Source organism: Somniosus microcephalus, chromosome 13 (genome assembly GCF_052327205.1).
Source record: "Somniosus microcephalus isolate GS21.2 chromosome 13, FLI_Smic_1.0, whole genome shotgun sequence".
NCBI lineage: Eukaryota > Metazoa > Chordata > Chondrichthyes > Squaliformes > Somniosidae > Somniosus > Somniosus microcephalus.
In genome coordinates this window covers 196,608,559-196,634,153 of record NC_140999.1, presented here as the reverse complement: position 1 = coordinate 196,634,153, position 25,595 = coordinate 196,608,559, and the positions used below count along the sequence as shown (strand labels likewise).

Here is a 25,595-nt window from a genome sequence, read left to right as displayed (position 1 = left end):
TTCAACGGCATTACCATCGCCGAATCCCCCACCATCAACATCCTGGGGGTCACCATTGACCAGAAACTTAACTGGACCAGCCACATAAATACTGTGGCTACAAGAGCAGGTCAGAGGCTAGGTATTCTGCGGCGAGTGTCTCACCTCCTGACTCCCCAAAGCCTTTCCACCATCTACAAGGCACAAGTAAGGAGTGTGATGGAATACTCTCCACTTGCCTGGATGAGTGCAGCTCCAACAACACTCAAGAAGCTTGACACCATCCAGGACAAAGCAGCCCGTTTGATTGGCACCCCATCCACCACCTTAAACATTCACTCTCTCCACCACCGGCGCACCGTGGCTGCAGTATGTAGCATCTACAAGATGCACTGCAGCTGTTAGAACGGATTCTTTTACCCTCAGTCTGGTTCAGTAAACACTGAGTCGAACAACTGGAGAATTCAAACGATTTATTATCCGCGGAGTCTTACTCTGATATATCGACACCGACTCCTGCAAGAGTCTGCGAATCCAACAGAGCAAGCAGTTTGTCCTACAGTGTTACATTATTATACTTGCATTTGAGAAGACATTAACACCTCGTACAGTCTGCATCAATCCCGAGCTGTGCACGTATACAGTTAATTTGATTTCCTGGCCTGGCAGTTTGAAATAAAGAAGTCACATTTTACTGAATGGGTTACAGTTAAGTAAATATCCTGGTAATGGGTTCCTGATCACCTAAACATTATGGTAATGCGTTTGCAATCATGGTAATGCATTTCCTGATCGCCTATTGTCTGTATAACTTCTGCACACTGACTTATATTGTTCCTAACGGCAAGGTGTGACATTTGTGGGCGCCAGCCATATTAGCAGCCAAAGATCAGTTTAGCCTTTTTATTTTACTTCTTGCTGCCTTCGCAGTTTCTTGTTTCTATTTCCTTGACCTTGGTATTCTCACAGCAACTCGCCAAGGCTTCTTCGGCAGCACCTCCCAAACCCGCGACTTCTTCCACCTAGAAGGACAAGGGCAGCAGGCGCATGGGAACACCACCACCTCCAAGCTCCCCTCCAAGTCACACACCATCCTGACTTAGAAGTATATTGCCGATCCTTCATCGTCGCTGGGTCAAAATCCTGAAACTCCCTCCCTAACAGCACTGTGGGAGTACCTTCACCACACGGACTGCAGCGGTTCAAGAAGGCGGCTCACCACCACCTTCTCAAGGGCAACGAGGGATGGGTAATAAATGCCAGCCTTGTCAGCGGCGCCCACATCCCATAAACAATTTTTTTTTTTAAACTGCCCTGCTCTGTCCCCAGAGCCCTGCAAATTCCTCCTTTCCAAGTATTTATCCAATTCCTTTTTGAAAGTTACTATTGAATCTGCTTCTTCCACCCTTTCAGGCAGCGCATTCCAGATCACCATAACTCGCTGCGTAAGGAAAATTCTCATTTCCCTCCCTAGACTTTTTGCCAATTATCTTAAATCTGTGTCCTCTGGTTATCGACCCTCCTGCCAGTGGAAACAGTTTCTCCCGATCTACTCTATCAAAACCCTCAGAATTTTGAACACCTCTATTAAATCTCCATTGATTTTCTCTGCTCCAAGGAGAACAACCCCAGTTTCTCCAGTCTCTCCACATAACTGAAGTCGCTCATCCCCGGAACCATTCTAGTAAATCTCCCCTGCACACTCTCCAAGGCCTTGACATCCTTCCTAAAGTGCGGGGCCCAGAATTGGACACAATACTCCAGTTGGGGCCAATCAGTGTTTTATAAAGGTTTAGCATAACTTCCTTGCTTTTGTACTCGATTCCTCTATTTATAAACCAAGGACCCAAACACACTTTTAACAGCCCTCTCACCTTGTCCTGCCACCTTCAGTGATTTGTGTACGTACACCCCCCGGTCTCTCTCTTCCTGCACCCTCTTTAAAATTGCACCCTTTAGTTTCTATTGCCTCTCCTCATTCTTCCTACCAAAATGCATCACTTCACACTTCTCTGCATTAAATTTCATCAGCCATGTGTCTGTCCATTTCACCAGTTTTTCTGTCCTCCTGACGTCTGCTGCTGTCACGCTCACTGTAGTGTATGTACTTTGCAGAAGGAACTATATTCTGCAGCCCCTGTATACTGCAGTACCAGTAGTGACCACCCCTGTATATAAGGCTGTGTAGTAACTTTTCCATAGTAGTTCCAGTTTGTTTCCACTCAGTAAAGACCTGTTATAACCAACTCCTGCAGTCCGTGTCTCAATTACACACGGACATAATACTGGCAACGAGCAGATCCGAACTTACCTACAGTCTGCAACACCTCATGGGGATCCATCCCTGAAGCGAAGTTGTTAGAGGTCGAGGCCAGAAGGAAGAAAGAAAAAAAAACAAACAGAAGAAACGGGCGTCGACCGTGGGCAACCGCCTCTGATTCATCGGAGTTGAAGATTTGCAGGAGAGGCTGTCGAGAGCGGGGCTTGGTTATCCTGTCGATGGTGTTCCAGCTAATCGGGCTGGTGGCAGGTAGTACACTGATCCTTCCTGGGCTGCGGCGGGCTAGAGCTCGATCGGGTGGCTTTTCAACGGGGCCGAGCAGCGTTGTTGGGAAGAGGAGAGCGAGGGTGGAGCACACAGGGCGCGGCCGGTGCTACGAAGACGGGCAGCGTACAGACCCGAGAAGAGGGAGGAAAGTGTCCCGCAGGGTTGCTCCGACGACGGGGAAATAAAAGAAATTAGAAGCGCAGAAAGCCGCGAGGAGCTGCAGTTTGCCACGGGAACCGCGGAGAGCGGCGTTAGCAGCGCGGGGGGAAGTGCGCGAAGACCATAGGGCATCGCCATCAAGGCATAAAACGCCAGCAACAGCGCTAGCAGCAGCAGGGAAGACGGAAAGCGTGGGAGGCGCCATTTTGTTAAATCGGGGAAGAAGGCAAAGCGCGGGAGGCGCCATCTTAGATTTCCAAGATGCCGAAGACTGGCAATATCACTGCCTTCGATAATGCAATAGAAGACTGGATCACGTATGTGGAAAGAGTCGAAGTATATTGCGAGGCAAACGAAGTAGCCGATGAGAAAAAGGCATCGGTACTACTAAACTTAATGGGCACAAGAACGTACGGCCTATTGCGGAACCTGATTACTCCAGCCAAACCGATGGCGAAGAGTTTTAACGAAATTGTTGATATCCTACAGGAACACCTAAATCCTATACCGCTGCTGATAGCAGAAAGATTTAAATTCCACAGGAGAAATCAGCATAAAGATGAGAGCAATGCTGATTACCTTACGGAACTACGCAAGCTATCAAAGCACTGCCAGTTCGGAGCAGGACTGGCAGATACCCTACGGGACAAATTTGTCTGTGGACTCCTGAGTGAAGGAACCCAGAAGAGGTTACTCTCAGAGAAAGAGCTGACGCTAGATAAGGCTTTCAGCGTGGCAGTATCATACGAAGCAGCAGCAAGGGGAGCTGCAGAAATACAGCAAAAGCCACAGGAATACGGCACCCACGAAATGACACGGGGATTTGAAAAATGTTATCGCTGCGGCAGAACAACCCATGACCAGAAGGACTGCTGGTCCAAGGACAAAATATGCAGGCAATGTGGAAAGATGGGACACATTGCACGAGTTTGCAGGTCTGGGAAGAAGACTAACGACAACAAAAAGGCTACTAAGGAACAGTACAGGAAAGTACAAAAGATGACGGACAGTAGTTCCGAAGACCAGATGAGCGATAGTGAATCCGGGAACAGGAGACTAAGCTGTCTCAAACTTCACAACGTAATCGCAAAAGAGGATCACCGAACCATTTGGGTCACCCTCACGATAGCAGGGTCCCAAGTCAAAATGGAATTGGATACAGGATCAGCCCTGACCGTCATGAATCGACGAGACTACGAGCGGCTATTCTCACACATACCCTTGAAAGAGACATCCATTGTCTTGAAGACGTATACGGGGCAAAACGTATACCCCAGAGGGAAAATAAGGGTGCCTGTCGAATACAACGGCAAGGAAATACAGAAATTGTATCTGTACATACTGCAAGATGGTGGACCACCGTTATTGGGACGTGAATGGATCAGAAAGATAAGTTTAGACTGGCACTCCATTCAGGCACTGACGGTGGCTGGTAAAAAGGATGACGACGTCACACCTGGACGATTGTCAAAAATCTTAGCTAACGCCAAAGAGGTATTTCAACAAGAACCGGGAACTCTTAAAGGCGTAACCGCCTCGATAAAAATAGAAGAGAAATGGCAGCCAGGAACGATCTGTACACGGCAAGGACCTCTAATGTATACTGTGGACGTTGGAGAGAGCATTGTAAGACGCCATGCTGACCAGATTCTAGAGTCACTGGAAAACGTCAATTCCACACCACGATCCGATACACCCGGTGATGAAACCGAAGTACCAATTGCATCTACCTCAGAATAGTATTATGTCCGTGTGTAATTGAGACACGGACTGCAGGAGTTGGTTATAACAGGTCTTTACTGAGTGGAGACAAACTGGAACTAACTATGCAAAAGTTACTACACAGGCTTATATACAGGGGTGGTCACTACTGGTACTGCAGTATACAGGGGCTGCAGAATATAGTTCCTTCTGCAAAGTACATACACTACACTCACTATTTACTACGTTGCCAAGTTTTGTATCATCCGCAAACTTCAAAATTGTACTCCCTATGTTCAAGTCCAGGCCATTAGATACAACAAGAAAAGCAATGGTCCTAATACTGATCCCTGGGGGCCCCCACTGAATACTTCTCTCCAGTCAGAAAAACATCCATTCACCATTACTCTCTGTCTCCTATCCCTTAGCCAATTACATACCCAAGTTACACCGTCCCTTTAATCCATGTGCTTCTATTTTCTGAGCAAGTCTGTTATGTGGCACTTTATCAAATGCCTTTTGAACGTCCATATATACAACATCTACTGCAGTACCCTCATCAACCCTCTGTTACTATTTTAGTGAGGACAGATGCAAAAGGACCCTTCGGATGAGGTTCCAGAGTGTGCTCGGAGGGGAGGGAATTGGAGGGATAAATTACTCCTTTTCAACTGATAACTGCTGATCTGCAGATACTGTCCCGTGTGCAGAGAGTCCGTGTGTCGTTTCAAGCATGTTTATACTTTCCTGCACAGTAACACCCCTGATTGGTCCGTGCAGGTGCTGTAACACCCCTGATTGGTCCGTGCAGGTGCTGTAACACCCCTGATTGGTCCGTGCAGGTGCTGTAACACTCCTGATTGGTCCGTGCAGGTGCTGTAACACCCCTGATTGGTCCGTGCAGGTGCTGTAACACTCCTGATTGGTCCGTGCAGGTGCTGTAACACTCCTGATTGGTCCGTGCAGGTGCTGTAACACTCCTGATTGGTCCGTGCAGGTGCTGTAACACTCGTGATTGGTCCGTGCAGGTGCTGTAACACTCCTGATTGGTCCGTGCAGGTGCTGTAACACGTGTGCTGATGTGCGTGAAGCCTACAGGCGGAAAGGCTGGGCGTTCAAAAATGCAGACACCATTGAGCAGTGCATGAGGGAAGGATTCACCCAGAAACTGCAGGAGCAGAAGAATGAGGGCTGCCAGGTCTACGGATTCCTGGAGGTCAACAAGGTCAGTGTGGTTCGATATCAGTTACCGGGGATGGTGATTGTGGTGTGTCTGTGGTTAGATGTCGGTTACCGGGGATGGTGATTGTGGTGTGTCTGTGGTTAGATGTCCGTTACCGGGGATGGTGATTGTGGTATGTCTGTGATTCGATATTGGTTACCGGGGATGGTGATTGTGGTGTGTCTGTGGTTAATGTCGGTTACCGGGGATGGTGATTGTGGTGTGTCTGTGGTTAGATGTCGGTTACCGGGGATGGTGATTGTGGTGTGTCTGTGGTTAGATGTCGGTTACCGGGGATGGTGATTGTGGTGTGTCTGCGGTTAGATGTCGGTTACCGGGATTGGTGATTGTGGTGTGTCTGCGGTTAGATGTCGGTTACCGGGATTGGTGATTGTGGTGTGTCTGCGGTTAGATGTCGGTTACCGGGGATGGTGATTGTGGTGTGTCTGCGGTTAGATGTCGGTTACCGGGGATGGTGATTGTGGTGTGTCTGCGGTTAGATGTCGGTTACCGGGATTGGTGATTGTGGTGTGTCTGCGGTTAGATGTCGGTTACCGGGGATGGTGATTGTGGTGTGTCTGCGGTTAGATGTCGGTTACCGGGGATGGTGATTGTGGTGTGTCTGCGGTTAGATGTCGGTTACCGGGGATGGTGATTGTGGTGTGTCTGAGGTTAGATGTCGGTTACCGGGGATGGTGATTGTGGTGTGTCTGCGGTTAGATGTCGGTTACCGGGGATGGTGATTGTGGTGTGTCTGCGGTTAGATGTCGGTTACCGGGGATGGTGATTGTGGTGTGTCTGCGGTTAGATGTCGGTTACCGGGGATGGTGATTGTGGTGTGTCTGCGGTTAGATGTCGGTTACCGGGGATGGTGATTGTGGTGTGTCTGCGGTTAGATGTCGGTTACCGGGGATGGTGATTGTGGTGTGTCTGCGGTTAGATGTCGGTTACCGGGGATGGTGATTGTGGTGTGTCTGCGGTTAGATGTCGGTTACCGGGGATGGTGATTGTGGTGTGTCTGCGGTTAGATGTCGGTTACCGGTGATGGTGATTGTGGTGTGTCTGCGGTTAGATGTCGGTTACCGGGGATGGTGATTGTGGTGTGTCTGCGGTTAGATGTCGGTTACCGGGGATGGTGATTGTGGTGTGTCTGCGGTTAGATGTCGGTTACCGGGGATGGTGATTGTGGTGTGTCTGCGGTTAGATGTCGGTTACCGGGGATGGTGATTGTGGTGTGTCTGTGGTTAGATGTCGGTTACCGGGGATGGTGATTGTGGTGTGTCTGCGGTTAGATGTCGTTTTTTTTTTTTACTGACTCCTATCTTTTCACTTCTTGTTGATCAGGTGGCTGGGAATTTCCATTTTGCTCCGGGGAAAAGTTTTCAGCAGTCACATGTCCATGGTAAGAGGAAGCACCGAATTCTCCCCAAGTTTGTTTGTTGAGGGGCGAGGGGGTGTTGGTGGATGGGTGGACGTGCCTGCAGCAGATTTTGGCGAATTGTTCAAGGAAGGTACAACAACTGGCATTTATATTGTGCCTTTAGCGTAGGAAAATGTCCCACGGTGCTTCACAACATGGTAATAGAAGAAAATTAACACTGAGCCAAAGAAGCAGATATTAGGACGGTGACGAAAAGCTTGTTCAAAGAGGTGGGTTTTATGGAGGGTCTTGAAAGAGGAGAGACACGTGGAGAGGTTTAGGGAGGGAATTCCAGAGCTTAGGGCCTCAGCAGCTGAAGGCACGGCCACCAATGGTGGGGCGATTAAAATCAGGGATGCGCAAGAGGCCAGAATTGGAGGAGTGCAGAGATCTCAGAAGGTCGTGGGGCTGGAGGAGGTTACAGAGATAGGGAGGGGTGGGGCCGTGGAGGGATTTGAAGACAGAATTTTAAAAGGGGTGATGGGTGAACAGGACTTTGTGAGAGTTGGAATACGGATAGCAGCGATTGGATGAGCTCAAGTCTAGAAGTAACAAAGTCATGGATGAGGGTTTCAGGGGCAGAGTTGGGTGATGTTATGGAGGTGGAAGTAGGCGGTCTTCGTGATGGAGAGGATATGGGTGGGAAGCTCAGCTCAGCATCAGACAGGACACTGAGGTTGCAAACAGTCTGAGACAGTGGCCAGGGTGGGGGATGGAGTCGGTGGCGGGGACCGAAGACAATGGCTTTGGTCTCCCCAATATTTAATTAGGAAATTTTATCTCATCCAGAACTGGATGTCGGACAAGCAGGTTGACAAATCTGAGACAGTGGAGGGGTCGAGTGAGGTCGAGCTGGGTGTCGTCAGCGTACATGTGGAAACTGACGCTGTGTTTTCGGATGGTGTCGCCAAGGGGCAACATGTAGATGAGAAATAGGAGGGGACCAAGGATAGATCCCTGGGGGACACCAGAGGTAACGATGTGGGAGCAGGAAGAGAAGCCGTTGCAGGTGATTCTCTGGCTACGATTAGATAGATAAGAATGGAACCAGGCGAGTGCAGTCCCACCCAGCTGGACGACGGTGGAGAGGCGTTGGAGGAGGATGGAGTGGTCAACCGTGTCAAAGGCTGCAGACAAGTCAAGAAGGATGAGGAGGGATAGTTTACCATGGTCACAGTCACAGAGGATGTCACTTGTGACTTTGATAAGGGCCTTTTCAGTGCTGTGATGGGGCAGAAACTTGATTGGAGGGATTCAAACACGGAGTTTCAGGAAAGATGGGCACAGATTTGGGAGGCGACAACATGTTCAAGAACTTTGGAGAGAAAAGGGAGGTTGGGGATGGGGCGGTAGTTTGCAATGATGGAGGGGACAAGGGTTGTTTTTTGAGGAGAGGGGTGATGACGGCAGATTTGAGGGAGAGGGGGACAGTACCTGAGGAAAGAGAACCGTTAACAATGTCAGCTAACATGGGAGCCAGAAAAGGAAGTTGGGTGGTCAGCAGTTTGGTGGGAATGGGGTTGAGGGAGCAGGAAGTGGGTCTCGTGGACAAGATGAGCTCAGAGAGTTCATGAGGGGAGATCAGAGAGAAACTGGAGAAAGATGTGAGTTCAAGGGGGAATCTTGGCTCGTCGAGCTAGGGGAAGGGGCAGAGGCAGCTGATCGGATGGTCTCTATCTTAGTGCCAAAGTAGTCCATGAGCTCCTTGCACTTGTTGGAGGTGAGGTGGAGGAGACGGGAGAGGGATTTAAGAAGATGGTTTGTAGTGGAGAAGAGAAGCTGGGCATTATCTTTGCATCCCAGGATGTTCCCGGAATAGTGAGCAGTTTTGGCGGAGGAGAGCGGGACCCGATAGTGCTTTATGTGGTCCAGCCAGATCTGGCGATGAATGGCTAAACCAGTTGTCCACCATAAACATTCAAGTCTGCGTCCCTTGGACTTAAGAGGGTGGAGATGAGGGCCGTACTAGGGGGAACGGCCAGGGTGAGAGAGCGTAATGGTTTTACTGGGGACAGTGGCATCAATGGAGGTGAGGGTGAGATTGAGCAGATTGACAGCTGCAGAAGTATTGTGTAAAATGGAGGGCCAAAGGCTGGGCAGTTGGGACTTTGAAAGTGACTTGTGGGGGAAGTGTTTTTTCCAGGGGCAGATGCAGACGGAAGTGGGGTTGGGAAGGGGGATGTGGGTGGAGAGCGATACAAGGAAGTGATCAGAGATGGCCTTATTTGTGATGCATATTAAATGTGGGCTTAGCAAATAGCTCCAAGCTCTGTTTCCCAGTACTCTTATACCTGTGTGACATCATTTTCATTCTCCAGGATTTAGTCGGGTTTTCGGTGTGTTTGCCCTATGATGCTTCTCTACCTTTTAAAAATTGTTTCTTTTCTTCCTTGCAGTACACGCTGTTGAGAGTAAGTGACTAATTCTCGATTCTCTTCAATTCACCTGCCTTTAATAGTTCTCTAATCTAGTGAAACCTCATTTGCTGGAATGCCTGTAGAACACTCTTTCCCTAAAGCCCCTTTGCTCTGTCTAGTTCCAGCATGTGCTTTGTACAACCGGGGTGATGTTGCATGAATATGTAGAGTGTGATGGGAATTCAGCAAACACAGTGGGTGGCTGGGTGAATTTTCATTCAATGCCACAGACCAGAGAATCTCAAGCAGTTCAGTTAGTGATTCTACTCTCCAAACCTGAGTTGTGTCTGGAGAGAGAAGAAACACTGGTGGGTACAGGTCTGTCACTATAACACTGGGGTACAGTACTGGTGGGTACAGGTCTGTCACTGTATACCACTGGGGTACAGTACTGGTGGGTACAGGTCTGTCACTGTATACCACTGGGGTACAGTACTGGTGGGTACAGGTCTGTCACTGTATAACACTGGGGTACAGTACTGGTGGGTACAGGTCTGTCACTGTATAACACTGGGGTACAGTACTGGTGGGTACAGGTCTGTCACTGTGCAACACTGGGGTACAGTACTGGTGGGTACAGGTCTGTCACTGTGCAACACTGGGGTACAGTACTGGTGGGTACAGGTCTGTCACTATACCACTGGGGTACAGTACTGGTGGGTACAGGTCTGTCACTGTATAACACTGGGGTACAGTACTGGTGGGTACAGGTCTGTCACTGTATAACACTGGGGTACAGTACTGGTGGGTACAGGTCTGTCACTGTATAACACTGGGGTACAGTACTGGTGGGTACAGGTCTGTCGCTGTATACCACTGGGGTACAGTACCGGTGGGTACAGGTCTGTCACTGTATACCACTGGGGTACAGTACTGGTGGGTACAGGTCTGTCGCTGTATAACACTGGGGTACAGTACTGGTGGGTGCAGGTCTGTCACTGTATACCACTGGGGTACAGTACTGGTGGGTACAGGTCTGTCGCTGTATAACACTGGGGTACAGCACTGGTGGGTGCAGGTCTGTCACTGTGTAACACTGGGGTACAGTACTGGTGGGTGCAGGTCTGTCACTGTATAACACTGGGGTACAGTACTGGTGGGTGCAGGTCTGTCACTGTATAACACTGGGGTACAGTACTGGTGGGTGCAGGTCTGTCACTGTATAACACTGGGGTACAGTACTGGTGGCTGCAGGTCTGTCACTGTATAACACTGGGGTACAGTACTGGTGGGTACAGGTCTGTCGCTGTATACCACTGGGGTACAGTACTGGTGGGTACAAGTCTGTCGCTGTATAACACTGGGGTACAGTACTGGTGGGTACAGGTCTGTCACTGTATACCACTGGGGTACAGTACTGGTGGGTACAGGTCTGTCACTGTATACCACTGGGGTACAGTACTGGTGGGTACAGGTCTGTCGCTGTATAACACTGGGGTACAGTACTGGTGGGTACAGGTCTGTCGCTGTATACCACTGGGGTACAGTACTGGTGGGTGCAGGTCTGTCACAGTATAACACTGGGGTACAGTACTGGTGGGTGCAGGTCTGTCACAGTATAACACTGGGGTACAGTACTGGTGGGTGCAGGTCTGTCACAGTATAACACTGGGGTACAGTACTGGTGGGTACAGGTCTGTCACTGTATAACACTGGGGTACAGTACTGGTGGGTGCAGGTCTGTCACAGTATAACACGGGTACAGTACTGGTGGGTACAGGTCTGTCACTGTATAACACTGGGGTACAGTACTGGTGGGTGCAGGTCTGTCACAGTATAACACGGGTACAGTACTGGTGGGTACAGGTCTGTCACTATAACGGGTACAGTACTGGTGGGTACAGGTCTGTCACTAACGCTGGGGTACAGTACTGGTGGGTGCAGGTCTGTCACAGTATAACACTGGGGTACAGTACTGGTGGGTGCAGGTCTGTCACAGTATAACACTGGGGTACAGTACTGGTGGGTGCAGGTCTGTCACTGTATAACACTGGGGTGCAGTACTGGTGGGTGCAGGTCTGTCACTGTATAACACGGGTACAGTACTGGTGGGTACAGGTCTGTCATGAACGCTGGGGTACAGTACTGGTGGGTACAGGTCTGTCGCTGTATAACACTGGGGTACAGTACTGGTGGGTACAGGTCTGTCACTGTATACCACTGGGGTACAGTACTGGTGGGTACAGGTCTGTCGCTGTATACCACTGGGGTACAGTACTGGTGGGTACAGGTCTGTCACTGTATAACACTGGGGTACAGCACTGGTGGGTGCAGGTCTGTCACTGTATAACACTGGGGTACAGTACTGGTGGGTACAGGTCTGTCACTATAACACGGGTACAGTACTGGTGGGTACAGGTCTGTCACTAACGCTGGGGTACAGTACTGGTGGGTACAGGTCTGTCACTGTATAACACGGGTACAGTACTGGTGGGTACAGGTCTGTCACTGTATACCACTGGGGTACAGTACTGGTGGGTACAGGTCAGTCCCTGTATAACACTGGGGGACAGTACTGGTGGGTACAGGTCTGTCACTGTATTATGGGTACAGTACTGGTGGGTACAGGTCAGTCCCTGTATAACACTGGGGGACAGTACTGGTGGGTACAGGTCTGTCACTGTATTATGGGTACAGTACTGGTGGGTACAGGTCAGTCCCTGTATAACACTGGGGGACAGTACTGGTGGGTACAGGTCTGTCACTGTATTATGGGTACAGTACTGGTGGGTACAGGTCAGTCCCTGTATAACACGGGTACAGTACTGGCGGGTGCAGGTCTGTCACTGTATAACACTGGGGTACAGTACTGGTGGGTACAGGTCTGTCACTGTAACACTGGGGTACAGTACTAGTGGGTACAGGTCTGTCACTGTATAACACGGGGGTACAGTACTGGTGGGTACAGGTCTGTCACTATAACGGGTACAGTACTGGTGGGTACAGGTCTGTCACTGTATAACACGGGTACAGTACTGGTGGGTACAGGTCTGTCACTATAACACTGGGGTACAGTACTGGTGGGTACAGGTCTGTCACTAACACTGGGGTACAGTACTGGTGGGTACAGGTCTGTCACTGTATAACACTGGGGTAGAGTACTGGTGGGTACAGGTCTGTCACTAACACTGGGGTACAGTACTGGTGGGTACAGGTCTGTCACTGTATAACACTGGGGTACAGTACTGGTGGGTACAGGTCTGTCACTGTATAACACTGGGGTACAGTACTGGTGGGTACAGGTCTGTCGCTGTATAACACTGGTACAGTACTGGTGGGTACAGGTCTGTCACTGTATAACACGGGTACAGTACTGGTGGGTACAGGTCTGTCACTATAACGGGTACAGCACTGGTGGGTACAGGTCTGTCACTAACGCTGGGGTACAGTACTGGTGGGTACAGGTCTGTCGCTGTATAACACTGGGGTACAGTACTGGTGGGTACAGGTCTGTCGCTGTATACCACTGGGGTACAGTACTGGTGGGTACAGGTCTGTCACTGTATAACACGGGTACAGTACTGGTGGGTGCAAGTCTGTCGCAGTATAACACTGGGGTACAGTACTGGTGGGTGCAGGTCTGTCACTGTATAACACTGGGGTACAGTACTGGTGGGTACAGGTCTGTCACTAACGCTGGGGTACAGTACTGGTGGGTACAGGTCAGTCCCTGTATAACACTGGGGGACAGTACTGGTGGGTACAGGTCTGTCACTGTATAACACTGGGGTACAGTACTGGTGGGTACAGGTCAGTCCCTGTATAACACTGGGGGACAGTACTGGTGGGTACAGGTCTGTCACTGTATTACGGGTACAGTACTGGTGGGTACAGGTCTGTCACTAACACTGGGGTACAGGACTGGCGGGTGCAGGTCTGTCACTGTATAACACGGGGGTACAGTACTGGTGGGTACAGGTCTGTCACTATAACGGGTACAGTACTGGTGGGTACAGTCCTGTCACTATAACACTGGGGTACAGTACTGGTGGGTACAGGTCTGTCACTGTATAACACGGGGGTACAGTACTGGTGGGTACAGGTCTATCACTAACACGGGTACAGTACTGGTGGGTACAGGTCTGTCTCTATAACACGGGTACAGTACGGGTGGGTACAGGTCTGTCACTATAACGCGGGTACAGTACTGGTGGGTACAGGTCTGTCACTGTATAACACGGGTACAGTACTGGTGGGTGCAGGTCTGTCACAGTATAACAATGGGGTACAGTACTGGTGGGTGCAGGTCTGTCACTGTATAACACTGGGGTACAGTACTGGTGGGTACAGGTCTGTCACTAACGCTGGGGTACAGTACTGGTGGGTACAGGTCTGTCACTGTATAACACGGGTACAGTACTGGTGGGTACAGGTCTGTCACTGTATAACACTGGGGTACAGTACTGGTGGGTACAGGTCTGTCCCTGTATAACACTGGGGTACAGTACTGGTGGGTACAGGTCAGTCCCTGTATAACACTGGGGGACAGTACTGGTGGGTACAGGTCTGTCACTGTATAACACTGGGGTACAGTACTGGTGGGTACAGGTCAGTCCCTGTATAACACTGGGGGACAGTACTGGTGGGTACAGGTCTGTCACTGTATTACGGGTACAGTACTGGTGGGTACAGGTCTGTCACTAACACTGGGGTACAGGACTGGCGGGTGCAGGTCTGTCACTGTATAACACGGGGGTACAGTACTGGTGGGTACAGGTCTGTCACTATAACGGGTACAGTACTGGTGGGTACAGTCCTGTCACTGTATAACACTGGGGTACAGTACTGGTGGGTACAGGTCTGTCACTGTATAACACGGGGGTACAGTACTGGTGGGTACAGGTCTATCACTAACACTGGGGTACAGTACTGGTGGGTACAGGTCTGTCACTATAACACGGGTACAGTACGGGTGGGTACAGGTCTGTCACTATAACGCGGGTACAGTACTGGTGGGTACAGGTCTGTCACTGTATAACACTGGGGTACAGTACTGGTGGGTACAGGTCTGTCGCTGTATAACACTGGGGTACAGTACTGGTGGGTACAGGTCTGTCACTGTATAACACGGGTACAGTACTGGTGGGTACAGGTCTGTCACTGTATAACACTGGGGTACAGTACTGGTGGGTACAGGTCTGTCACTAACACTGGGGTACAGTACTGGCGGGTGCAGGTCTGTCACTGGATAACACGGGTACAGTACTGGTGGGTACAGGTCTGTCACTGTAACACTGGGGTACAGTACTGGTGGGTACAGGTCTGTCACTGTATAACACGGGGGTACAGTACTGGTGGGTACAGGTCTGTCACTATAACACGGGTACAGTACTGGTGGGTACAGGTCTGTCACTGTATAACACTGGGGTACAGTACTGGTGGGTGCAGGTCTGTCACAGTATAACACTGGGGTACAGTACTGGTGGGTGCAGGTCTGTCACAGTATAACACGGGTACAGTACTGGTGGGTACAGGTCTGTCACTATAACACGGGTACAGTACTGGTGGGTACAGGTCTGTCACGAACGCTGGGGTACAGTACTGGTGGGTACAGGTCTGTCGCTGTTAAACACTGGGGTACAGTACTGGTGGGTACAGGTCTGTCACTGTACACCACTGGGGTACAGTACTGGTGGGTACAGGTCTGTCGCTGTATACCACTGGGGTACGGTACTGGTGGGTACAGGTCTGTCACTGTATTACGGGTACAGTACTGGTGGGTACAGGTCAATCCCTGTATAACACTGGGGGACAGTACTGGTGGGTACAGGTCTGTCACTGTATTACGGGTACAGTACTGGTGGGTACAGGTCTGTCACTGTATAACACTGGGGTACAGTACTGGTGGGTACAGGTCTGTCACTATAACGCTAGGGTACAGTACTGGTGGGTACAGGTCTGTCACTGACACTGGGGTACAGTACTGGCGGGTGCAGGTCTGTCACTGTATAACACGGGTACAGTACTGGTGGGTACAGGTCTGTCACTGTAACACTGGGGTACAGTACTGGTGGGTACAGGTCTGTCACTGTATAACACTGGGGTACAGTACTGGTGGGTACAGGTCTGTCACTATAACACGGGTACAGTACTGGTGGGTACAGGTCTGTCACTGTATACCACGGGTACAGTACTGGTGGGTACAGGTCTGTCGCTGTATACCACTGGGGTACAGTACTGGTGGGTACAGGTCTGTCACTGTATAACACGGGTACAGTACTGGTGGGTACAGGTCTGTCACTGTATACCACTGGGGTACAGTACTGGTGGGTGCAGGTCTGTCCCTGTATAACACTGGGGTACAGTACTGGTGGGTACAGGTCAGTCTCTGTATAACACTGGGGGACAGTACTGGTGGGTACAGGTCTGTCACTGTATTACGGGTACAGTACTGGTGGGTACAGGTCAGTCCCTGTATAACACTGGGGGACAGTACTGGTGGGTACAGGTCTGTCACTGTATTACGGGTACAGTACTGGTGGGTACAGGTCTGTCACTGTATAACACTGGGGTACAGTACTGGTGGGTACAGGTCTGTCACTAACACGGGTACAGTACTGGCGGGTGCAGGTCTGTCACTGTATAACACTGGGGTACAGTACTGGTGGGTACAGGTCTGTCACTGTATAACACTGGGGTACAGTACTGTTGGGTACAGGTCTGTCACTATAATGCTGGGGTACAGTACTGGTGGGTACAGGTCTGTCACTGTATAACACGGGGGTACAGTACTGGTGGGTACAGGTCTGTCACTATAACACGGGTACAGTACTGGTGGGTACAGGTCTGTCACTGTATAACACGGGTACAGTACTGGTGGGTACAGGTCTGTCACTGTATAACACTGGGGTACAGTACTGGTGGGTACAGGTCTGTCACTGTATAACACGGGGGTACAGTACTGGTGGGTACAGGTCTGTCACTATAACGGGTACAGTACTGGTGGGTACAGTCCTGTCACTGTATAACACTGGGGTACAGTACTGGTGGGTACAGGTCTGTCACTGTATAACACGGGGGTACAGTACTGGTGGGTACAGGTCTATCACTAACACTGGGGTACAGTACTGGTGGGTACAGGTCTGTCACTGTATAACACTGGGGTACAGTACTGGTGGGTACAGGTCTGTCACTATAACGCTAGGGTACAGTACTGGTGGGTACAGGTCTGTCACTGTATAACACGGGTACAGTACTGGTGGGTGCAGGTCTGTCACAGTATAACACTGGGGTACAGTACTGGTGGGTGCAGGTCTGTCACTGTATAACACTGGGGTACAGTACTGGTGGGTACAGGTCTGTCACTAACGCTGGGGTACAGTACTGGTGGGTACAGGTCTGTCACTGTATAACACGGGTACAGTACTGGTGGGTACAGGTCTGTCACTGTATAACACTGGGGTACAGTACTGGTGGGTACAGGTCTGTCCCTGTATAACACTGGGGTACAGTACTGGTGGGTACAGGTCAGTCCCTGTATAACACTGGGGGACAGTACTGGTGGGTACAGGTCTGTCACTGTATAACACTGGGGTACAGTACTGGTGGGTACAGGTCAGTCCCTGTATAACACTGGGGGACAGTACTGGTGGGTACAGGTCTGTCACTGTATTACGGGTACAGTACTGGTGGGTACAGGTCTGTCACTAACACTGGGGTACAGGACTGGCGGGTGCAGGTCTGTCACTGTATAACACGGGGGTACAGTACTGGTGGGTACAGGTCTGTCACTATAACGGGTACAGTACTGGTGGGTACAGTCCTGTCACTATAACACTGGGGTACAGTACTGGTGGGTACAGGTCTGTCACTGTATAACACGGGGGTACAGTACTGGTGGGTACAGGTCTATCACTAACACGGGTACAGTACTGGTGGGTACAGGTCTGTCTCTATAACACGGGTACAGTACGGGTGGGTACAGGTCTGTCACTATAACGCGGGTACAGTACTGGTGGGTACAGGTCTGTCACTGTATAACACGGGTACAGTACTGGTGGGTGCAGGTCTGTCACAGTATAACAATGGGGTACAGTACTGGTGGGTGCAGGTCTGTCACTGTATAACACTGGGGTACAGTACTGGTGGGTACAGGTCTGTCACTAACGCTGGGGTACAGTACTGGTGGGTACAGGTCTGTCACTGTATAACACGGGTACAGTACTGGTGGGTACAGGTCTGTCACTGTATAACACTGGGGTACAGTACTGGTGGGTACAGGTCTGTCCCTGTATAACACTGGGGTACAGTACTGGTGGGTACAGGTCTGTCACTGTATAACACTGGGGTACAGTACTGGTGGGTACAGGTCAGTCCCTGTATAACACTGGGGGACAGTACTGGTGGGTACAGGTCTGTCACTGTATTACGGGTACAGTACTGGTGGGTACAGGTCTGTCACTAACACTGGGGTACAGGACTGGCGGGTGCAGGTCTGTCACTGTATAACACGGGGGTACAGTACTGGTGGGTACAGGTCTGTCACTATAACGGGTACAGTACTGGTGGGTACAGTCCTGTCACTGTATAACACTGGGGTACAGTACTGGTGGGTACAGGTCTGTCACTGTATAACACGGGGGTACAGTACTGGTGGGTACAGGTCTATCACTAACACTGGGGTACAGTACTGGTGGGTACAGGTCTGTCACTATAACACGGGTACAGTACGGGTGGGTACAGGTCTGTCACTATAACGCGGGTACAGTACTGGTGGGTACAGGTCTGTCACTGTATAACACTGGGGTACAGTACTGGTGGGTACAGGTCTGTCGCTGTATAACACTGGGGTACAGTACTGGTGGGTACAGGTCTGTCACTGTATAACACGGGTACAGTACTGGTGGGTACAGGTCTGTCACTGTATAACACTGGGGTACAGTACTGGTGGGTACAGGTCTGTCACTAACACTGGGGTACAGTACTGGCGGGTGCAGGTCTGTCACTGGATAACACGGGTACAGTACTGGTGGGTACAGGTCTGTCACTGTAACACTGGGGTACAGTACTGGTGGGTACAGGTCTGTCACTGTATAACACGGGGGTACAGTACTGGTGGGTACAGGTCTGTCACTATAACACGGGTACAGTACTGGTGGGTACAGGTCTGTCACTGTATAACACTGGGGTACAGTACTGGTGGGTGCAGGTCTGTCACAGTATAACACTGGGGTACAGTACTGGTGGGTGCAGGTCTGTCACAGTATAACACGGGTACAGTACTGGTGGGTACAGGTCTGTCACTATAACACGGGTACAGTACTGGTGGGTACAGGTCTGTCACGAACGCTGGGGTACAGTACTGGTGGGTACAGGTCTGTCGCTGTTAAACACTGGGGTACAGTACTGGTGGGTACAGGTCTGTCACTGTACACCACTGGGGTACAGTACTGGTGGGTACAGGTCTGTCGCTGTATACCACTGGGGTACGGTACTGGTGGGTACAGGTCTGTCACTGTATTACGGGTACAGTACTGGTGGGTACAGGTCAATCCCTGTATAACACTGGGGGACAGTACTGGTGGGTACAGGTCTGTCACTGTATTACGGGTACAGTACTGGTGGGTACAGGTCTGTCACTGTATAACACTGGGGTACAGTACTGGTGGGTACAGGTCTGTCACTATAACGCTAGGGTACAGTACTGGTGGGTACAGGTCTGTCACTGACACTGGGGTACAGTACTGGCGGGTGCAGGTCTGTCACTGTATAACACGGGTACAGTACTGGTGGGTACAGGTCTGTCACTGTAACACTGGGGTACAGTACTGGTGGGTACAGGTCTGTCACTGTATAACACTGGGGTACAGTACTGGTGGGTACAGGTCTGTCACTATAACACGGGTACAGTACTGGTGGGTACAGGTCTGTCACTGTATACCACGGGTACAGTACTGGTGGGTACAGGTCTGTCGCTGTATACCACTGGGGTACAGTACTGGTGGGTACAGGTCTGTCACTGTATAACACGGGTACAGTACTGGTGGGTACAGGTCTGTCACTGTATACCACTGGGGTACAGTACTGGTGGGTGCAGGTCTGTCCCTGTATAACACTGGGGTACAGTACTGGTGGGTACAGGTCAGTCTCTGTATAACACTGGGGGACAGTACTGGTGGGTACAGGTCTGTCACTGTATTACGGGTACAGTACTGGTGGGTACAGGTCAGTCCCTGTATAACACTGGGGGACAGTACTGGTGGGTACAGGTCTGTCACTGTATTACGGGTACAGTACTGGTGGGTACAGGTCTGTCACTGTATAACACTGGGGTACAGTACTGGTGGGTACAGGTCTGTCACTAACACGGGTACAGTACTGGCGGGTGCAGGTCTGTCACTGTATAACACTGGGGTACAGTACTGGTGGGTACAGGTCTGTCACTGTATAACACTGGGGTACAGTACTGTTGGGTACAGGTCTGTCACTATAATGCTGGGGTACAGTACTGGTGGGTACAGGTCTGTCACTGTATAACACGGGGGTACAGTACTGGTGGGTACAGGTCTGTCACTATAACACGGGTACAGTACTGGTGGGTACAGGTCTGTCACTGTATAACACGGGTACAGTACTGGTGGGTACAGGTCTGTCACTGTATAACACTGGGGTACAGTACTGGTGGGTACAGGTCTGTCACTGTATAACACGGGGGTACAGTACTGGTGGGTACAGGTCTGTCACTATAACGGGTACAGTACTGGTGGGTACAGTCCTGTCACTGTATAACACTGGGGTACAGTACTGGTGGGTACAGGTCTGTCACTGTATAACACGGGGGTACAGTACTGGTGGGTACAGGTCTATCACTAACACTGGGGTACAGTACTGGTGGGTACAGGTCTGTCACTGTATAACACTGGGGTACAGTACTGGTGGGTACAGGTCTGTCACTAACGCTGGGGTACAGTACTGGTGGGTACAGGTCTGTCACTGTATAACACGGGTACAGTACTGGTGGGTACAGGTCTGTCACTGTATAACACTGGGGTACAGTACTGGTGGGTACAGGTCTGTCCCTGTATAACACTGGGGTACAGTACTGGTGGGTACAGGTCTGTCACTGTATAACACTGGGGTACAGTACTGGTGGGTGCAGGTCTGTCACTGTATAACACTGGGGTACAGTACTGGTGGGTACAGGTCTGTCACTAACGCTGGGGTACAGTACTGGTGGGTACAGGTCTGTCACTGTATAACACGGGTACAGTACTGGTGGGTACAGGTCTGTCACTGTATAACACTGGGGTACAGTACTGGTGGGTACAGGTCTGTCCCTGTATAACACTGGGGTACAGTACTGGTGGGTACAGGTCTGTCACTGTATAACACTGGGGTACAGTACTGGTGGGTACAGGTCAGTCCCTGTATAACACTGGGGGACAGTACTGGTGGGTACAGGTCTGTCACTGTATTACGGGTACAGTACTGGTGGGTACAGGTCTGTCACTAACACTGGGGTACAGGACTGGCGGGTGCAGGTCTGTCACTGTATAACACGGGGGTACAGTACTGGTGGGTACAGGTCTGTCACTATAACGGGTACAGTACTGGTGGGTACAGTCCTGTCACTGTATAACACTGGGGTACAGTACTGGTGGGTACAGGTCTGTCACTGTATAACACGGGGGTACAGTACTGGTGGGTACAGGTCTATCACTAACACTGGGGTACAGTACTGGTGGGTACAGGTCTGTCACTATAACACGGGTACAGTACGGGTGGGTACAGGTCTGTCACTATAACGCGGGTACAGTACTGGTGGGTACAGGTCTGTCACTGTATAACACTGGGGTACAGTACTGGTGGGTACAGGTCTGTCGCTGTATAACACTGGGGTACAGTACTGGTGGGTACAGGTCTGTCACTGTATAACACGGGTACAGTACTGGTGGGTACAGGTCTGTCACTGTATAACACTGGGGTACAGTACTGGTGGGTACAGGTCTGTCACTAACACTGGGGTACAGTACTGGCGGGTGCAGGTCTGTCACTGGATAACACGGGTACAGTACTGGTGGGTACAGGTCTGTCACTGTAACACTGGGGTACAGTACTGGTGGGTACAGGTCTGTCACTGTATAACACGGGGGTACAGTACTGGTGGGTACAGGTCTGTCACTATAACACGGGTACAGTACTGGTGGGTACAGGTCTGTCACTGTATAACACTGGGGTACAGTACTGGTGGGTGCAGGTCTGTCACAGTATAACACTGGGGTACAGTACTGGTGGGTGCAGGTCTGTCACAGTATAACACGGGTACAGTACTGGTGGGTACAGGTCTGTCACTATAACACGGGTACAGTACTGGTGGGTACAGGTCTGTCACGAACGCTGGGGTACAGTACTGGTGGGTACAGGTCTGTCGCTGTTAAACACTGGGGTACAGTACTGGTGGGTACAGGTCTGTCACTGTACACCACTGGGGTACAGTACTGGTGGGTACAGGTCTGTCGCTGTATACCACTGGGGTACGGTACTGGTGGGTACAGGTCTGTCACTGTATTACGGGTACAGTACTGGTGGGTACAGGTCAATCCCTGTATAACACTGGGGGACAGTACTGGTGGGTACAGGTCTGTCACTGTATTACGGGTACAGTACTGGTGGGTACAGGTCTGTCACTGTATAACACTGGGGTACAGTACTGGTGGGTACAGGTCTGTCACTATAACGCTAGGGTACAGTACTGGTGGGTACAGGTCTGTCACTGACACTGGGGTACAGTACTGGCGGGTGCAGGTCTGTCACTGTATAACACGGGTACAGTACTGGTGGGTACAGGTCTGTCACTGTAACACTGGGGTACAGTACTGGTGGGTACAGGTCTGTCACTGTATAACACTGGGGTACAGTACTGGTGGGTACAGGTCTGTCACTATAACACGGGTACAGTACTGGTGGGTACAGGTCTGTCACTGTATACCACGGGTACAGTACTGGTGGGTACAGGTCTGTCGCTGTATACCACTGGGGTACAGTACTGGTGGGTACAGGTCTGTCACTGTATAACACGGGTACAGTACTGGTGGGTACAGGTCTGTCACTGTATACCACTGGGGTACAGTACTGGTGGGTGCAGGTCTGTCCCTGTATAACACTGGGGTACAGTACTGGTGGGTACAGGTCAGTCTCTGTATAACACTGGGGGACAGTACTGGTGGGTACAGGTCTGTCACTGTATTACGGGTACAGTACTGGTGGGTACAGGTCAGTCCCTGTATAACACTGGGGGACAGTACTGGTGGGTACAGGTCTGTCACTGTATTACGGGTACAGTACTGGTGGGTACAGGTCTGTCACTGTATAACACTGGGGTACAGTACTGGTGGGTACAGGTCTGTCACTAACACGGGTACAGTACTGGCGGGTGCAGGTCTGTCACTGTATAACACTGGGGTACAGTACTGGTGGGTACAGGTCTGTCACTGTATAACACTGGGGTACAGTACTGTTGGGTACAGGTCTGTCACTATAATGCTGGGGTACAGTACTGGTGGGTACAGGTCTGTCACTGTATAACACGGGGGTACAGTACTGGTGGGTACAGGTCTGTCACTATAACACGGGTACAGTACTGGTGGGTACAGGTCTGTCACTGTATAACACGGGTACAGTACTGGTGGGTACAGGTCTGTCACTGTATAACACTGGGGTACAGTACTGGTGGGTACAGGTCTGTCACTGTATAACACGGGGGTACAGTACTGGTGGGTACAGGTCTGTCACTATAACGGGTACAGTACTGGTGGGTACAGTCCTGTCACTGTATAACACTGGGGTACAGTACTGGTGGGTACAGGTCTGTCACTGTATAACACGGGGGTACAGTACTGGTGGGTACAGGTCTATCACTAACACTGGGGTACAGTACTGGTGGGTACAGGTCTGTCACTGTATAACACTGGGGTACAGTACTGGTGGGTACAGGTCTGTCACTATAACGCTAGGGTACAGTACTGGTGGGTACAGGTCTGTCACTGTATAACACGGGTACAGTACTGGTGGGTGCAGGTCTGTCACAGTATAACACTGGGGTACAGTACTGGTGGGTGCAGGTCTGTCACTGTATAACACTGGGGTACAGTACTGGTGGGTACAGGTCTGTCACTAACGCTGGGGTACAGTACTGGTGGGTACAGGTATGTCACTGTATAACACGGGTACAGTACTGGTGGGTACAGGTCTGTCACTGTATAACACTGGGGTACAGTACTGGTGGGTACAGGTCTGTCCCTGTATAACACTGGGGTACAGTACTGGTGGGTACAGGTCAGTCCCTGTATAACACTGGGGGACAGTACTGGTGGGTACAGGTCTGTCACTGTATAACACTGGGGTACAGTACTGGTGGGTACAGGTCAGTCCCTGTATAACACTGGGGGACAGTACTGGTGGGTACAGGTCTGTCACTGTATTACGGGTACAGTACTGGTGGGTACAGGTCTGTCACTAACACTGGGGTACAGGACTGGCGGGTGCAGGTCTGTCACTGTATAACACGGGGGTACAGTACTGGTGGGTACAGGTCTGTCACTATAACGGGTACAGTACTGGTGGGTACAGTCCTGTCACTGTATAACACTGGGGTACAGTACTGGTGGGTACAGGTCTGTCACTGTATAACACGGGGGTACAGTACTGGTGGGTACAGGTCTATCACTAACACTGGGGTACAGTACTGGTGGGTACAGGTCTGTCACTATAACACGGGTACAGTACGGGTGGGTACAGGTCTGTCACTATAACGCGGGTACAGTACTGGTGGGTACAGGTCTGTCACTGTATAACACTGGGGTACAGTACTGGTGGGTACAGGTCTGTCGCTGTATAACACTGGGGTACAGTACTGGTGGGTACAGGTCTGTCACTGTATAACACGGGTACAGTACTGGTGGGTACAGGTCTGTCACTGTATAACACGGGTACAGTACTGGTGGGTACAGGTCTGTCACTAACACTGGGGTACAGTACTGGCGGGTGCAGGTCTGTCACTGGATAACACGGGTACAGTACTGGTGGGTACAGGTCTGTCACTGTAACACTGGGGTACAGTACTGGTGGGTACAGGTCTGTCACTGTATAACACAGGGGTACAGTACTGGTGGGTACAGGTCTGTCACTATAACACGGGTACAGTACTGGTGGGTACAGGTCTGTCACTGTATACCACTGGGGTACAGTACTGGTGGGTACAGGTCTGTCCCTGTATAACACTGGGGGACAGTACTGGTGGGTACAGGTCTGTCACTGTATTACGGGTACAGTACTGGTGGGTACAGGTCTGTCACTAACACTGGGGTACAGTACTGGCGGGTGCAGGTCTGTCACTGTATAACACGGGTACAGTACTGGTGGGTACAGGTCTGTCACTAACACGGGTACAGTACTGGTGGGTACAGGTCTGTCACTGTATAACACGGGGGTACAGTACTGGTGGGTACAGGTCTGTCACTATAACGGGTACAGTACTGGTGGGTACAGGTCTGTCACTGTATAACACTGGGGTACAGTACTGGTGGGTACAGGTCTGTCACTGTATAACACGGGGGTACAGTACTGGTGGGTACAGGTCTATCACTAACACTGGGGTACGGTACTGGTGGGTACAGGTCTGTCACTATAACGCGGGTACAGTACTGGTGGGTACAGGTCTGTCACTGTATAACACTGGGGTACAGTACTGGTGGGTACAGGTCTGTCGCTGTATAACACTGGGGTACAGTACTGGGGGGACAGGTCTGTCACTGTATAACACTGGGCTACAGTACTGGTGGGTACAGGTCTGTCACTGTATAACACTGGGGTACAGTACTGGTGGGTACAGGTCTGTCACTATAACGCGGGTACAGTACTGGTGGGTACAGGTCTGTCACTATAACGCGGGTACAGTACTGGTGGGTTCTGCTGTCACCTACTAAAGAGGGGCTACAGCAAAACCTGGACCTGCTGGAGTCGTACTGCCAGACTTGGGCCCTGACAATAAATCCCCAAAAAACCGAAGTCCTTGTGTTCCAGCAAAGATCCAAACATCAGGGACCCAAAATAAATTTCACAGTAGGAACAACCAAAATTGAACAAACCACTAACTACACATACTTGGGCTTAAAAATCAGTTCTACGGGAAACTTCAAACTGGCTGTGAAT

At 50.8% G+C, this 25,595-nt stretch overlaps 1 protein-coding gene across 2 annotated transcripts in view; it reads left to right on the top strand.

Annotated features, from left to right (window-relative positions):
- The window catches only part of ergic3 (ERGIC and golgi 3), an 82,299-nt gene that overhangs the window by 20,406 nt on the left and 36,298 nt on the right, over positions 1–25,595 (top strand). Inside the window, exons 5-7 of one of the 2 annotated variants that reach the window (XM_086005943.1) lie at positions 5,447–5,612; positions 6,954–7,011; positions 9,426–9,440. In XM_086005943.1, coding sequence (XP_085862069.1) covers positions 5,447–5,612; positions 6,954–7,011; positions 9,426–9,440 — 239 coding nt within the window. The remainder of the gene's footprint in view (positions 1–5,446; positions 5,613–6,953; positions 7,012–9,425; positions 9,441–25,595) is intronic. The other variant, XM_086005944.1, reaches the window with a different exon arrangement.